Raw genomic sequence first — 15,611 nt, 5'->3', positions numbered from 1 at the left:
CAGGAGTTGGAGGTTGCTGTGAGCGTGATGCCATGGCACTCTACCCAGGGGGATAGCTTGAGGCTCCGTCTCAAAAAAATAAATAAATAAATAAATAAATAAAAAAATAACTACTCTCTACAAATAGCCAGGAACACTAAGAAAAAAAGCTACAAGAGAAGACTGGTTCAAGCAGATATTTTAAAACACTGTAACACCTCTATACTTAAAACTGTGTGGTACTCAACACGTGAATTAGATAAACAGGCTAGTGGAACAGAATATAAGTCCATATGGAAATTCAATCTACAGAAAAGGTGGAATTTCAAATAACTGAGGCAAAGACAGACTTTACAGTAGTGATGCTGAAGCAACCTGTTAGCTATAAGGAAAAAGACAAAATTAGATATATTCCACACACTATACGTAAAAATAAATTACCAATGGATCAGAGATCTAAATGTAAAATAAAAGATTAGAATTTTTAAATTTTAAACAAAACTAAATGTAAAAGTAAAAAGAATAAAACATGTATAAATTCTTATTTAGCTTAAAACATCTTGTATGAGAATGTTCTCCAAGAATGATAAGAACATGTCCAAAGAAAATAGGAGACAACTAAGGGGTCTCCCCACTTGCAACCACCACCTTCCTCGTCTCATAATCCTTAGCATTCTTCCTTATAACTTGGGTATGGCAGAATGGCTCCCACTAAGAAGGGTGGTAAGAAGAAGGGCCGTTCTGCATCAGTGAGGTGGTGACCCGGAAATACACTATCAATGTTCACAAGCGTATCCACAGAGTGGGCTTCAAGAAACATGCCCCTCAGGCATTCAAAGAGATCTGGAAATTTGCTATGAAGGAGATGGGGACTCCAGATGTGCGCACTGATAACCAGGCTCGATGAAGCTATCTGGGCCAAAGGAATAAGGAATGTCCCATACCATATCTGTGTGCAATCATCCAGAAAATATAATGAGGATGAAGATTCATCAAACAAGCTCTAGACTTTGGTTACCTATGTACCTGTTACCACTCTCAAAAATCTATGGACAGTCAACATGGATGAGAACTAACTAGTGATTGTGAGATACATCAAAGTTATAAAACAAAACAAAAATAAAAGGTCTCCTATGAAGACAAACCTGGAAGAATTTGGGCATCAAAACAGAGAAATAGATTATAACCCATTAAGTATCATAAGAAGCCATGAGTCCACACAAATTTAAAATTAATAAAAAATACATATAAATACACCCATAAAAGTCAAGAAAAAAAGACAAGGCTCTTCCTTACATTAGAAGGCTAACTAATAAATATGGAAGGAATGATAGAATTAGCATATCACCATTTTGCAACCACCAGGGTAATAACTTAAAAGCCAAGAATTATCAATGGAAGTACAAGCAGTGTGTGGACTGTTTCAACAGAAACAATATTTATATAGCCTTAAACTATTTTAATTACAAAAGAAAACAGTAGTTACCTCACAGTGGAAAAATCTGGCAGACACCACCCTAACCAACTGATCCAAGTTAAACTCACTAATAATGAGTTAAATAGATACCACGAGCCTCCTCTGATGCAGTGAAAAGGACACATCATTTCTATAGAATTCCTACCAAAAATATAAACTTGAATCTCATCATGAAAAGACATCAGAAAAGCCCAAATGTGCAGAATACTCTGTAAGCCCTCAGAAAATTTCAAAGTGAGGTCTCCATTAGGACACTCCAACCCGCTGTTTTCTGTACTCGTATTCAATCTTCTATACTCCCAGAAACACTGACTTCCTACTACACCTAGCCAATAAAGGAGGAAGATTTAAGGAAGAAGATATTTTTTCCTAATTCAAATAATAATGAGAACTAAAGAAATTCCTTTTATTTTCTAAAACATTATATTAAATCATTATAAATAGAGTTAATTTTAAACCGTTTTTCATTTTTACAAAAATTAAGAGAAAAAAATATAAATTTCTTATAACTTCTTTTTTAATTTCTTACAACTTCAAAAAAACTTCTAATATGCCTGCCAGTCATAACAACACAACAAACACAATTTCACTACTATCTGCAAGAGCAAAACTTTTATAAAACTATTTGCATATAAAAGAAATAAAAGTTATTTATTTAATGTATACTAATTTGCCCAAGAATTCTAACTGTAAACAGTATTCAGTCTGTCTACATTTAGGACTAAACATATCCTTTAATTTAAAACAAAATATTAAACTAATTTTTAATACATACCATCATCGTCCTTGCTTTCCAGGGGAACACTCCAAGCTATCAGGTTTCTTGCTGCACGACCCTCCTCTGCAACTATTCTCCTTACTTTGTCATGACTGTTGGAGCGCTGGAATGAAGCCTATGTTTGGAAAAGAAAATATTTATTAGAGTATTAAATACTTATTAGTCAACATATAGGATATATTTAACAAAATTATTATTTCTCACACTTTCTCTGAAAGGAAACACTTAAAACTCATTTGGGATTTAAAAGTTTGTCAGAGAAAAGAAAGTCATGTCTTTTTTTAAGTCTAAAAACAACAAATTTTACAACTTTAAAAATAAGTAATTTTAAGAATAAATGCAACGTAAGTTGTGAAAAGGTATTCTGAGGTGCACAAACATCCTTATCAGCACCACCCTACATTATCAACAGGCCCAAGTGTGAAAAAGATCACTTTTTACAGACATGCTATATGTAATATTTCTACTGAAAACTCTCTGCAGCATAAAATGTTTTGGAAAATCTTTCATTTCCTAAAGATAGTGCTAAAGTCAATCTCCTCTTGATTAGTTGCACAATTTTATCTCCATGTTATTGGTATTTAAACAATAGTTCCTGTAACAAGGCATTTAAATTGCAAATTTTAAAACTCAAATCACTGCATACAATGTGTGTAATGCTCTAGCCCCACTCAGCCACTTCTGAAAATAACACTAGCCTACACAGCACCACAAAGACCTTGGGTAAATTGGAAGCCAAGTCCAGTAAAATAAAGGAAATTACGTCCCCACTTATGAATGCTATGTGAAAATAGTCTATTTCTATGAGAAGAAAGGGAGCCTAAAGTAGCCATATGAGCATGAGGACGTAGCTTCCTAACCTAACCCTTAACACCACGTGGGCAATATGCCTCTGTCTGAAACAAGTACACCACTAGGCCCAGCCCAAAATCCAAGCCCAAGTATTAGGATGCTTTTATGCCCTCTTTTAGTTCTTGCAGACCACACTTTCAGCATTCCTGAATCCTAAGGCAACAAATATGTACTAGGCAATGTAGTATGTGGAAAGCACTATGAGGAGAACATAAAGAAATACAAGGTATTGGACTTATCCTCAAAATAACAACCCGAATAAATGCATCAAACATGTAAGAGCAAAAAATAATACATGTACTAGCCAATAGTCTCCAAAGATGTTCCCCTCCCCACTTAATGAACCACACCTGCTGGTGTTCATGCCCTGTGTACTCCGCTCCCTGTGAATCTGGCTCTGTGACTTGCTTTTTGATGAATAAAATGCAACAGAAGGGACACAGCACAACTTCTGAGTCCTAAGATTTGTAGCCTCCACCTGGATTTCTTTGGACAGTCACTCTTAAAATCCAGCTGTTATGCCATGAGCAGCCCAACCACAAATAGAGAGACCACACACATGCAGCACTCTACTCTGACAGTCCCCACTTGACAGACAGCATTGCCTACTGTGTGAGCCATTCTGGACAATGCCCTCCAAGTGAGCCCCCAAGTAACCGCTACCATCCCCGCACCCCACTCGATACTACATCACGAGAACCACCCAATCAACTCACAGAATGTGGTAGTAAGAACTCCATGTCAGCACATTAATGTACACTATACTTCCCTGGATCTATCTGGACAGAGATTTTTTTAAATCATAAGATTATATTGATACTTCTGATATTCACTGTATACCACAGGGTTCATTTTAGGCTTTTCCTTTCCTTATTTGAAGCTTCTTTCTCCAACAGTAAGAAACTCAGCTCTCATAATCCATAATGTTTACTTCTTTGTTAAATTCTTATATATACATAAAGTAGTTTCATAACTGGGAATCTATTTTCTTGCTAGATTACGGCATTTTCTTGAGAAACTCATTTTCTTGCTAGATTACAGCATTTCTGTACAGTTCTTGTCTTCAGCCTTACACCAGCCAAAGTACTATTTGTGAAAACCATTAGCTCTTCTCATCCTCCCCCTGGAATATGTTACTATGGTGCTTTCTGTTTTCCATTCTCCCCACCTACTGGTTGACTTTAATTACTTGTTTATTTGAGGAATATGTGAAGGTAAAGCAACATATTCTCAAGTGAAAGACTTTATTAATTTAATGAGTAAGTATAACTATGAGAGAAGAAAAAAAACCACTACAGTACACTCTAGGGCAGGAGTTAGGAAATGTTTTTTACAAAGCACCAGATATGTTTTATTTTAGACTTTGCAAGCCACACTGTGGCAAACGCTCAATTCTGCCATTTTAGGTGAAGCATCCACAAACGACTTGTACACAAACAGGGGTGGCTATGTGACCAGAAAGACGATCAGATACATATTAGTTTTCATTTTGAAATAAATCCAAATTCTAGAAAAGTCACAAATTAGCACAAAAAATACACAAACTACCCTAACACTTGAGAATAAATTGCAGTTATGATACCTCTTGACGGTAAATACTTCAGTGTGTTTTTCCTGTATACCAGGATACCCTCCTATATAACTGTCCTACAACTATCAAAATCAGGAAATTATCATCAACACAGAATTATTTTCTAACTTACAGAAAAATTCCACCAGCTGCCCCACAAATGTCTTTGACAGTATAAAGTTGACAAAAGATATACATGTCAAATCTATTAAGAGTAGTGTACAAATGTCTTAACACAATAAGAAAGAAAGTGTGGTGAAGGCTATGTTAAACAGTTTGTTGTATTTCAAATTGTATATAAAACCAGCACATTGTACCCCATAAATGCATTAATGTACACAGCTATGATTTAATAAAAAAAAAAAAAAAAGATATAAGTCCAATCCTCCCAGAAGCTCTACAAACTCCAAGCAGGATAAATACAGAGAAAACTACAACTAAGCTCATCAAAGAAAAACGATAACCAGAAACAAGGAGAAACATCCTAAAAGCATACAGAAGAATAAAAAATAACTCATTACCTTTAAAGAAGCAGCAATGAGCATGACAGCCTTGCATTGTATGAGAAGTGATAAAGAATAATTCACAATAAACTCCAATATTAATAAATCAATAACTTACTTCCTATTCAGTGGAATGGTACAGTCAAAATCCTGACCAAAAGGTGTTCAAAAGGAAATGGTAAGAAAACACACAGTATAGAAAATATCTTTTTGAGTTTTGTCGTAAGGAAGAAGAAAGAAAGAAATGAACAGAAAGGGCTTTTAGGATGAGTGATAGTCTGTCATATTTACATGATGAGAAGGATGATCCAATAGAGAAAGCAATTGTATTATGTTGGGAAAGGGAATAATCATAGGTCCTAAATCCCTGGGTGACAGGAATTGGGTTTCCATATACAAATGAATGAACTCACCAACCACTCCAAACTACTAGGAAAACAAAGACGGCTCCCTCCTACTCTAATACATTGGGAGGAGAGGCCATGAATACTTGTACTAACATTTCTTCATTCCTCTGACTTTAACCTGGGATAGCCAAGCAGACTCACTAAGCTTTCACTGAAACTGTTTCATCTGTGAACACTGCCCTAGCTCCAAATGGTGCCCTCTAAGTTTGCAAAATTGTTGAATCATCTCTTCTCCAGGTACTCCCATAAAGTTAGTCCCTGCCTCTGAGTTGCAAACATCTAAATGATATACAACTTACAGAGGCTATTACAGGTAACAGGTAAATGTACCTGTTACAACTTACATACAAATTCAACTTAAGAACACGCCTACAGAACCTATCTCATTCATAATCTGGGGACTGCCTGTACCTTCCAATAAATATAACACCATAAACCCTCTTCCTTTAGTACACCTCTCAATAGTCAGTTCTAACTTACACTGGCATTTATCATCTAGGCTACCTAACCATTGTTTTAACCAAGAAAATCACTATTTCTTCCAGACCAAATGAACAAGTTTAAATTGAAGGCCTACTTTCAATTCTGTATGAGATAATTCTCTTATGCAACCACAGAAAATCTGGAGTCTTCATAAATTAATAAGTTTCAAAGAACTAAAATGGATAATCACAAGATAGCAATGTTGTGTTAATAATTAGATAAGAAAACTTCAAATCTAAGATTCTTTATTTCTGTAAACATTTCAGTTGTATCATAAATTTTACCAAGGTAGTTAGTTCTTTCATACTTAGTAAACATACACAGACACACATTCAAGAAAATGCCATCAGTTCAAGACTTTTGTTTTTATTTTTGCTTCCAATACTTTACATGCAAAAACATTATAACTATTCATCTTACTACATTTGACTAAAAGTCATTTTTCATTTTAAGCTCAGATGCTTTCAGTAATATATACTGAATGGACTCCTTTCAGTAAAAACTCAAATTCTAATCACTTTTAGTAATCTAATGCTTTCAAAACTGTCAGTAATAAATAAAATAGTTTTAAATATTTTAATCTAAGGAAAAGGGTTTGAAATGCAACAAATGATACTGAGAAACTTCATAACTTCATTCCATTTTTGGAATAGTATTTGTACATAAATTCTTTTCTTACAGGAATCTTCAACAAAATATGTCTATTTTCATCCAAAGTCACAGTGTGCCATCTAGTGCTGTACGGAGATTTCAGAGACTTGTTCAAATATTTAATGTTTCAATTAAAAGCATAAAGGTCAGTCCTAAGCAGAAGATTTTTATGTTCAGATCTTACTGTATATAATCTAAGAAAGCAAGTGTTCGGAATGTTCACCGAAGAGACTAATATTTCTGAGACCTGCTCTCAGATTAGAAAAAGAAATTTTTCTCTTAGTTTAAAAAAACTAACTAAATTCTATCTTAACAACTTCCCCCCATCTTGAAATGGTTATAAGCATTGTTTATTAAATTTTTATGTTTCTTCCTCCATAAAATTTTTTCCTTTATACAAGTTTTTCAAAATCCATTGATACTATTGCTTGCCCATAAAATGAAATTCTCATATCTTTTTAAAATAGTTTTTCAGCTTTTTTTTTTTTTGCAGTTTTTGGCTGGGGCCAGGTTTGAACCCACCATCCCCGGTATATGGGGACCACACCCTACTCCTTGAGCCACAGGCACTGCCCTGATTTTTCAGCTTTCTGAATAATTCAATAAAGAATCTTTCTCTTAAATTTTCACTACTAAAGCCCTTCATATTTTAGGAAGTATGAAGAATATATTAAAATTCTGAGCATGATAACACTTGCCTGTATTTTTATAAACCATGAAACTTACCTGAGAAATTGTATAACTGGTACAATTTCTCCAGTATTACAGAATGATGAGCTAGAATCCTGTTCAGTAATTTATGAATAACCTTCTCAGTTCTTACTGATAAGTCACAATTTTCTAAAGGTAAAACTCTGGATGAACTAATGCTGCTAAACTACTAGAAGGGGAAAAAATTATTTCTATCTTGCACTCTAAGTAATACATTGAGTCTTATCAATTCTATCTCCTAAATAGTATACCTTGAAAACACGACCAGCATATCTTGTACACTACCCTAGGCTAAGCCATCATCTAAAGCCCAAATTACAAGAATAGCCTCTATGACAAGGACTACCATATGCTCACCAAAACTATTTTCTTTTTCTCCTGTCACAAAGCTAGACAACACTTCCCAGTCTTCTTGCAGCCACACGACCAAGTTATAGGGGAAAACAGCCTTATTAAAAAAAAAAGAGAGAGAAAGAAAAGAAAGGTCTCCTCATTATTTAGGTTCTCTCGCTCTCAGTCTTCCCTGACTTACTGGCTGGATGCAGAGGTTCCAGCAAGCACAGGAGTCTGAAAGAATGAAGAGATCAAAAAATGAGAGTAGATTTGGTCCCAGAATCATAAGGCAGAAGGTCACATGTTAATTCTTGCACTGAGCTATTAAGTGAATGAAAAATAAACTTCTAATCCATTGGTTCCCTTTCTAATTACAAAGGACTAGTTAATTCAGACCAACCATCTCGTTGAGAAAAATTTTTAAAGCTGAACAAAATATTATTTTTAATATTTTAGGAGCACCAGAAAAAAGTGGAAGAAGTGACCAATTATGATGCCAAGATTTTTTGTTTTGGGGAAAAACAAAAACCTAGAGAGGAGAATCCAGCAATCAGAGCTGCTTTTCCCTCAAAGGCAACTGACAATTCTAACAGAGGAGGCCAAGGCAGAGAAGCTGAGCAGAATTTTGATAGACAAAAATGACAGAGACAAAATGTATCCAATGCCAGGCTTGAAGTTAGGATCCAGAAGAGCTTCATATCAGAAGTCAGGGTAATTCAGAAATAGACTAGCCCCAACAAACAATGGAGGCAGTTTTGAATTATCTCAGTCCCCAAGAGGATTAGAATAAACTGCAATTCCCAGAATCGCTAGCATCTGCCAGAAACAAAAGTAAATCTTCTAGAGAAGATATTGCATCTTAGGCATCAAATTATCTGTTCAATTATTCATATACAGAGTGGCCATAAAGGTTGTTGGCAATTTATGACCACCCTATATAAGTTCCTATACCCAATCATAAATTACTAGGCACAGTGGAAAACAAGTTAAATGGCTAAAGACCAAGAAAAATTATAAAAAACAGGTCTATACTAACATATGATCAAAATTATAGAATTATCAGGCAAATAGAAATTATAAAATTGGAAAATATAAAATTTAAAAACTGAAATTAAGAACTCAATGAATGAATTTAACAAGAAATAAGTGAACAAGACTCAAATATCCAGAATGAAAACAGAAAATAGAAAAAATAGAAAAGAACACAAAGACATAAGAAATAAAAGGTCAAACATAGGAACAAAAACTGAAGCCTGAGAAAAAGAGAAACAAAAATGCGATTAGAGCATATAAAGGCTAAAAATTTCCAAAGCCATCAAAAGAAGATCATCACAGAATCAAGAGGCACTACAAATAAAATGTTTAAATTTCTCAAAATTTTAAATAACAAGGTAAAATAAAAAGACAAACACCAGACATATTAGGGTGAAAACTACTGATAACCAAAGAAAAGAAAATCTTACAAATAGTCACAAGTACCTTTACAGTAGTAACAATAAAACTGACAAGTGTCTCCTATCAGCAATAACAAATGAATGTAAGAAGTCAACAAAATAAAACCTTCAAAGTTCTGAAAGTAAATAACCACCACATAGAAATATATGAAAATATTCCTTTAAGGCTCGGTGCCTGTAGCAGAGTGGTTACAGCACTGAGGCTAGTGGGTTTGAAACCTGCCCCAGCCAGTTAAACAACAATGACAACTGCAACAAAAAATAGCCAGGCGTTGAAACAACAATAACAACTGCAACAAAAAATAGCCAGGCGTTGTCACGAGCGCCTGTAGTCCTAGCTACTTGGGAGGCTGAGGCAAAGAGACTCACTTAAGCCCAAGAGTTTGAGGCTGCTGTGAGCTGTGACGCCACAGCACTCTACCAAGGGTGACAGTTTGAGACTGACTCAAAAAAAATAAAAAATAAAAAAAAAAAAAGCAAAAAACAAAAACTGAGATTCTTATTCTTATGGATATTCTAGAAGAGAAATAAAATATTACTAAATTTATGAGCTCAATAAATTGGTTTAACACAAATTAGACACAGCAGAAAAAAGGATTAGTGAACTGGAAAATATAACAGTGGAAAATATCTGCATGAAAGTACAGAGGAAAATAAGAATATAAACACATATAACAGAAAACAAGAGATAACATGAGATACAGTGAAAAAGTCCTGAAAGGTATAATTACCAACCCTGAAAGAAAGAACAGAGAGACAGAAAAAATATTTAAAAGGAAATGGCTTTAAAAATGACTCAAGATATTAGCCAAATTCTCCCAGAAGCTCTACAAAGCCCTCAGCAGGATAAATACAAAGAAAACCACACTTAAGCACATCATAGAAAAGCTGATGAAAACTTGAAACAAAGAGAAAATCTTAAAAACATCCAGAAGGGATAAAAACTCAGTATCTTTAAAGGACTGACAATAAAACTCTCAGATGATTTTCCAACAGAAACAATAAACACCAGTAAATAGTAGAATATCTTTAAAATACTGAAAGATTGCTCTGTACAAATCTGGATTATTTAACTGACAAGATAGCCTAAAAAATGAAGGCAAAATAAAAATATTTTCAGACACACAAACTCTAAGAAATTTGTTACCAAGCAAACTGCACTGAAAGAAAAATTAAAGGAAATTTTCCAGAAAGGAAGAAGAAAATTAATTTTCTCTGAGTACTATTCTACAGTTTGAATTTTGAGCCATGTAAATGTTGGATATAATATTAGAATTACATTAAATGGTTTATGAAAGAAATCTCTAAAAATCAAAAAGAAGCTGAAGACACTGGAATCTTTTTTTTCAAGATATTGAGAGGAAAAAAAAATCTGTCAACCTAGCTGTGAAAAGCAAGACCATCTTTCAAAATTAGTGCATTAAAAAAAAGACATTTTCTGACAAACCAGAGTTTATGACAAAAAGACCTCCTATTGTAGGAAATGTCAGGAAATAGCAGACAGAAGGAAAATGACTCCAAATGACAAATATGAAAAACCACTCCTTATAACTGAGAAGGAGTGTGGAGTGGGAGGGATAAGATAAGAACACATAGACAGATCTCCCATCCTTCCACCCAGAAAAGGGGACTCTTCCTTGAGCCCTACACTTTAGAAAAACACACCCATCAAAATCATCAAAACCCAAAGATAATCAGTCACTAACTGAGTATCTAGGCAAACTGGGTTTCTCATATAACTACATTCACTCTTTAGTTTGAATAGTTTAAGATACTTAGAATTGCCTGAAAATCTGGAGTTAGAAGAGCAAAGTGTGGGGTGTTCGCCCTGGCTCTCTAGGGGAGTTTCACTACTATATCAATTGCCATTCCAGATTCAAGAACTACCCTAGTCCAACTTCCACGGTGCCTGGCCCAAAAAGACTATGGTTTCTTCAAGAGTTGTCTGGCCCCTGAGAAGGAAAGCAAGTCAGGCTGTTGGCAGACATAATTTTCTAACTATTTAATATAAAGACATTTTAAAAGTTAGTTTTCATATGAATTCCAGTTGTGAGTATCACACATATTAAGGGCAAGTGTAGGAGCAGCAAGGATTCCTGCACTCTAAGATTGAACAGCTGTTCAGTTTATGACTAGGCTTTACACAATGTGTTCCACAGAGTATCATAGGGAACAAATATTATATATGTATTTTTTTGCAGTTTTTGGTATATGGGGCCAGCACCCTACTCCTTTAAGCCACAGGCACTACCCAGAACAAATATTATATTTTAAAAATAAAGGAAGACCAGGAACAGTGGCTCATGCTGTATCCTGAGCACTTTGAGAGGTCAAGGTGGGAGAATCACTTGAGGCCAGGAGTTCCAGACCTGAGCAACATAGCAAGACATCATCACTACAAAAAAATTTTTAAATAAGCTGGGCATGGTGGCACAGGCCTAACATCCCTTGAGAGGCTGAGGCAAGGGGACTTCTTAACCCCAGGAGGTCAAGGCTACAGTAAGCTACGACTGCACCACTGTACTCCAGCCTGGGCAACAGAGCAAGATCCTGACCCTAAATAAATGAAAAATAGAAGGAAAGAAGAAAAGAAGGAGCCCCAAAATTTAAGGTTCATCTTTAAGGTAGCTTGATCACTTACCATCATTCTTTAATCCTTTTCTGTGCCAAGATCATTTACCACATAATTCCATGAGGTGTGACTCCTACAATAAAAAAATACATATGTTCTTAGTCATAACATTATCAGAAAATCATATTTATTCACAAAAAGATATAAAGTTCATCTACATATGTTTATACTGAACAAAAACAACAAAATTGCTCTTATACATATATTGCCTATTTGGATATGATATAGCTTGATTTAAATATTCTATGCTGAATAATACTTCATTGCCCTCCAAAAAATAAAAATAAAGTAGAAGAAAAACAATGTTAATTACATGAGAGGTCTAGGATATACTAACCCAGGGACTTCAAACTTTAATACAATCCATAAACACAAACAAACATACACACATTTTATATCTTGATCCAGTTCACATACATATTAATTGAAACAAGTTTCATAAAGTAATATTTGTTCCTCTTGTGTGAGATTCTATTTCATATTTTAAATGTTGTTTTCACTTAATTGATTCACTAGTGAGTCCCAACTCAGAACAGAAAATACTGTGTAATTTCTCCTTAAGGATTTTCATAAACTGAGTTTGTATCATATCTTAATTACTAATTATATAAGGCTCTACAGAGAATTGACCCTATCTTTTGGGAAACCTATTTAATGTGACCAAATTCAAAGAAAACCAAAGCAGAGAAACTAGATAGAATACAAAGGGACAGGGAAATCATTAGAAAAACAAATGGCCTAACCCTGTAAGAAGAGACAACAAACAAAGAAAAGAAAGGAGCAAATATAGCCAAACCGGCTCGGCGCCTATAGCTCAACCAGCTAAGGCGCCAGCCACGTACACCTAGGGTGGCGGGTTCTAATCCCCAGCCCGGACCCCCCAAACAACAATGATGGCTGCAACCAAAAAATAGCCGGGCGTTGTGGCGGGCGCCTGTGGTCCCAGCTACTTGGGAGGCGGAGGCAGGAGACTCGCTTGAGCCCAGGAGTTGGAGGTTGCTGTGAGCTGAGATGCCATGGCACTCTACCCAGGGGGACAGCTTGAGGCTCTGTCTCAAAAAAAAAAAAAAAATATAGCCAAACCTCCTTCTGGGACAAAAACTTAGGTCATTTATCCTTAGTCAAGTAAATATGCTCCTTTAATACGCATTAATAGCACCTGAAATGTAAACATATGCGTATGTCCGTACAAAAACTTACACACAAATGTTCATAGCAGTGTTATTCACGATAGCCAAAAACTAGCAACAACCCAAATTTTCCATCACCTGATGAATGAATAAATAGGGTATATCCAAACAATGGAATATTATTCAGCCATAAAAGAAAATAGTGTGAAAGCATGAAAGCCACATTATGAAAAACCATATATTGTATGATTTCATTTATGTAAAATGTCCAGAACAGTCAAATTCAGTGTCAGAAAATAGATTAATGGTTGCCTAATCCTGGGGAGTTGGGAGGAAATGAGAGTGATTACTAATGAGCATAAGGTTTCTTGGAAGTGACAAAATGTTCTAAAATTTGTGATGGTGATGATTATACAACTCTGTGAATATGCTAAAAACCATTTCTAAATGGAGGAATTGTATAGTATATGGAATGAGATATTAGTGAAGCTGATATATGTGTGTGTGTGTATGTCTATATTCTTTTTCTTTTTTGATTTTTGGTTTTGGGGGGTTTTTGAGACAGTCTCACTCCATCACCCTGAGTAGAGTACTGTGACATCATAGCGCATAGCAACCTCAAACTTGGGCTCAAGCAATCCTTCTACCTCAGCTTTCCAAGTAGCTGAGAGTACAGACACCCGCCAATATAACCAGCTAATTTTTTCTATTTTTAGTAGACACAGGGTCTTTCTCATGCTCAGAATGTTCTCAAACTCCTGAGCTCAAGCAATCTACCCACCTTGGCCTCCCAGAGTGCTAAGATTACATGCGTAAGCCACCGTGCCCAGCCTGTTATTTTTTTTTTTAATGCAGTGCATCTGCTCACAAATCTCCAATGTCTCTCCATCTCACCCAGAGTCCTCATAGTAGAGGACTGAAGTAGAAACTGAAGTCCTCATAGTAGCCTACCACACCCAAAATTTTCTAGCTCCACAAACCTCTTCTCCCCAGCATCATTCCACTCCAGTCACAATGGCCTCTTTATGTTTCACGACATGCCAGACACATTCTAGCCTCAGGGCTTTATACCTGTTCACAACCCCATCTGCAACACTCAGGATTCATTCATCTTCGCATAAATATTACGTTCTCAGTGAGGCCTTCCAAGTAACCTATATAAAATTATAACCCTCCCAAATAAACAAAAGTTGTGGTAGTTCATCACCACTAGTCCTGCCTTACAAAAATGTTAAAGGGAGTTCTTGAGCATTTTTGTAAGTTAAAACAGAAAGATGCTGACAATGAAAATAAAACTCACTGTAAAGGTAAGAATATACACAAATTCAATATACTCAAATACTGTAAAGGGAGAGGAAAAATCACCTTCAGTATAAAAGTTGCAAGACTTTAAAAATAACTATAAAATATAAAAGATAGAACTTGTGATATTAGCAACTTCATGTTGGAGAAGAAGTTACCATGTAGTTTTTCTATGTGGTCAAAGTTAAGTCATCAGCTTTAAATACACTGTTGCAACTATAAGATGTGTTATGTAAGCCTCAGGTAATTACAAAGAAAACCACCGCCAGTAGACACACAAAAGAGAAAGAAATCAAAGCATACCACTACGAAGAATCACCAACCACAAAAGAAGACAGGAAATGAGGAAGAATAAGAAAAAAGAACTATAAAACAGAAAATAATTAACAAAATGGTAATAATAAGCCCTTACCTATCAATAATTACATTAAAAGTAAATTATTAAGCCAAGCTTAATAGGTGGCTCACATCTATAATACTAACATTCTGGGAGGCTGAGGAAAGAGATTCACTTGAGCTCAGGAGTTTAGAGACCAGCCTGAGCAAGAGTGAGAGCCTGCCTCTACTAAAAATAAAAATAAAAAATAAATTTAAAAAGTAGAAAAATTAGCTGGGCATTGTGGTGGGTTCCTGTAGTCCCAGCTACTCTGGAGGCTGAGGCAAAAGGATCACTTGAACCCAGGAATTTGAAGCTGCTGTGTGCTAGGCTGACACCATAGCACTCTATCCTGGGCAACAGAGTGGGACTGGCTTAAAAAGAAAAGTAAATGATTCAATTTTCTAATCAAATGACATACAGTACCTGGGTAAATATAAAAATAATAATAATAAGATCTAACTACATTCATGCCTGTAATCCCAGCACTTTGGGAGGCTGAGGTGGATGGACTGCCTGAGCTCACGAGTTTGAGACCAACCTGAGCAAGAGTGAGACCCCATCTCTAATAATAGAGATCCCCATCTCTAAAAAATAGCTGGGTGTTGTGTTGGGCACCTGTAGTCCCAGCTACTCAGGAGGAGAATCACTTGAGCCCAAGAGTTAAAGGTTGCTGTGAGGTATGATGCCAGAGCACTCTGGCAGGGGTGACAAAGTAAGACTGTGTCTCAAAAAAAAAAAAAAAAAAAAGATTTAACTACATGCTATCTACAATAAACTCAAAATATATGAGGCGGCGCCTGTGGCTCAGTGAGTAGGGCACTGGCCCTATATACCAAGGCTGGCAAGTTCGAACCCGGCCCCGGCCAGTTAAAAACAGCAATGACGGGTGGCACCTGTGGCTCAAAGGAGTAAGGCACCAGCCCCATATGCCAGAGGTGGTGGGTTCAAATCCAGCCCCGGCCAAAAACAG

The 15,611-nt window shown here is 35.8% G+C and overlaps 1 protein-coding gene across 1 annotated transcript in view; it reads right to left on the bottom strand.

Moving 5' to 3' along the window:
* Positions 1–15,611, bottom strand: part of SCAPER (S-phase cyclin A associated protein in the ER) — a 444,723-nt gene that overhangs the window by 400,758 nt on the left and 28,354 nt on the right. The window contains exons 2-3 of the mRNA XM_012801961.2: positions 11,840–11,903; positions 2,232–2,349 (exon numbers count right to left, since the gene is read on the bottom strand). Of these exons, the coding sequence (XP_012657415.1) occupies positions 2,232–2,349; positions 11,840–11,845 (124 nt within the window). The 5' untranslated portion in view covers positions 11,846–11,903. The remainder of the gene's footprint in view (positions 1–2,231; positions 2,350–11,839; positions 11,904–15,611) is intronic.

The sequence above is a fragment of the Otolemur garnettii genome, unplaced genomic scaffold (genome assembly GCF_000181295.1).
Source record: "Otolemur garnettii isolate 467f Iridium unplaced genomic scaffold, OtoGar3 scaffold00011, whole genome shotgun sequence".
Lineage (NCBI taxonomy): Eukaryota > Metazoa > Chordata > Mammalia > Primates > Galagidae > Otolemur > Otolemur garnettii.
The sequence above is the reverse complement of the archived record's forward strand: the minus strand, read 5'-3'. Positions and strand labels throughout refer to the sequence as shown.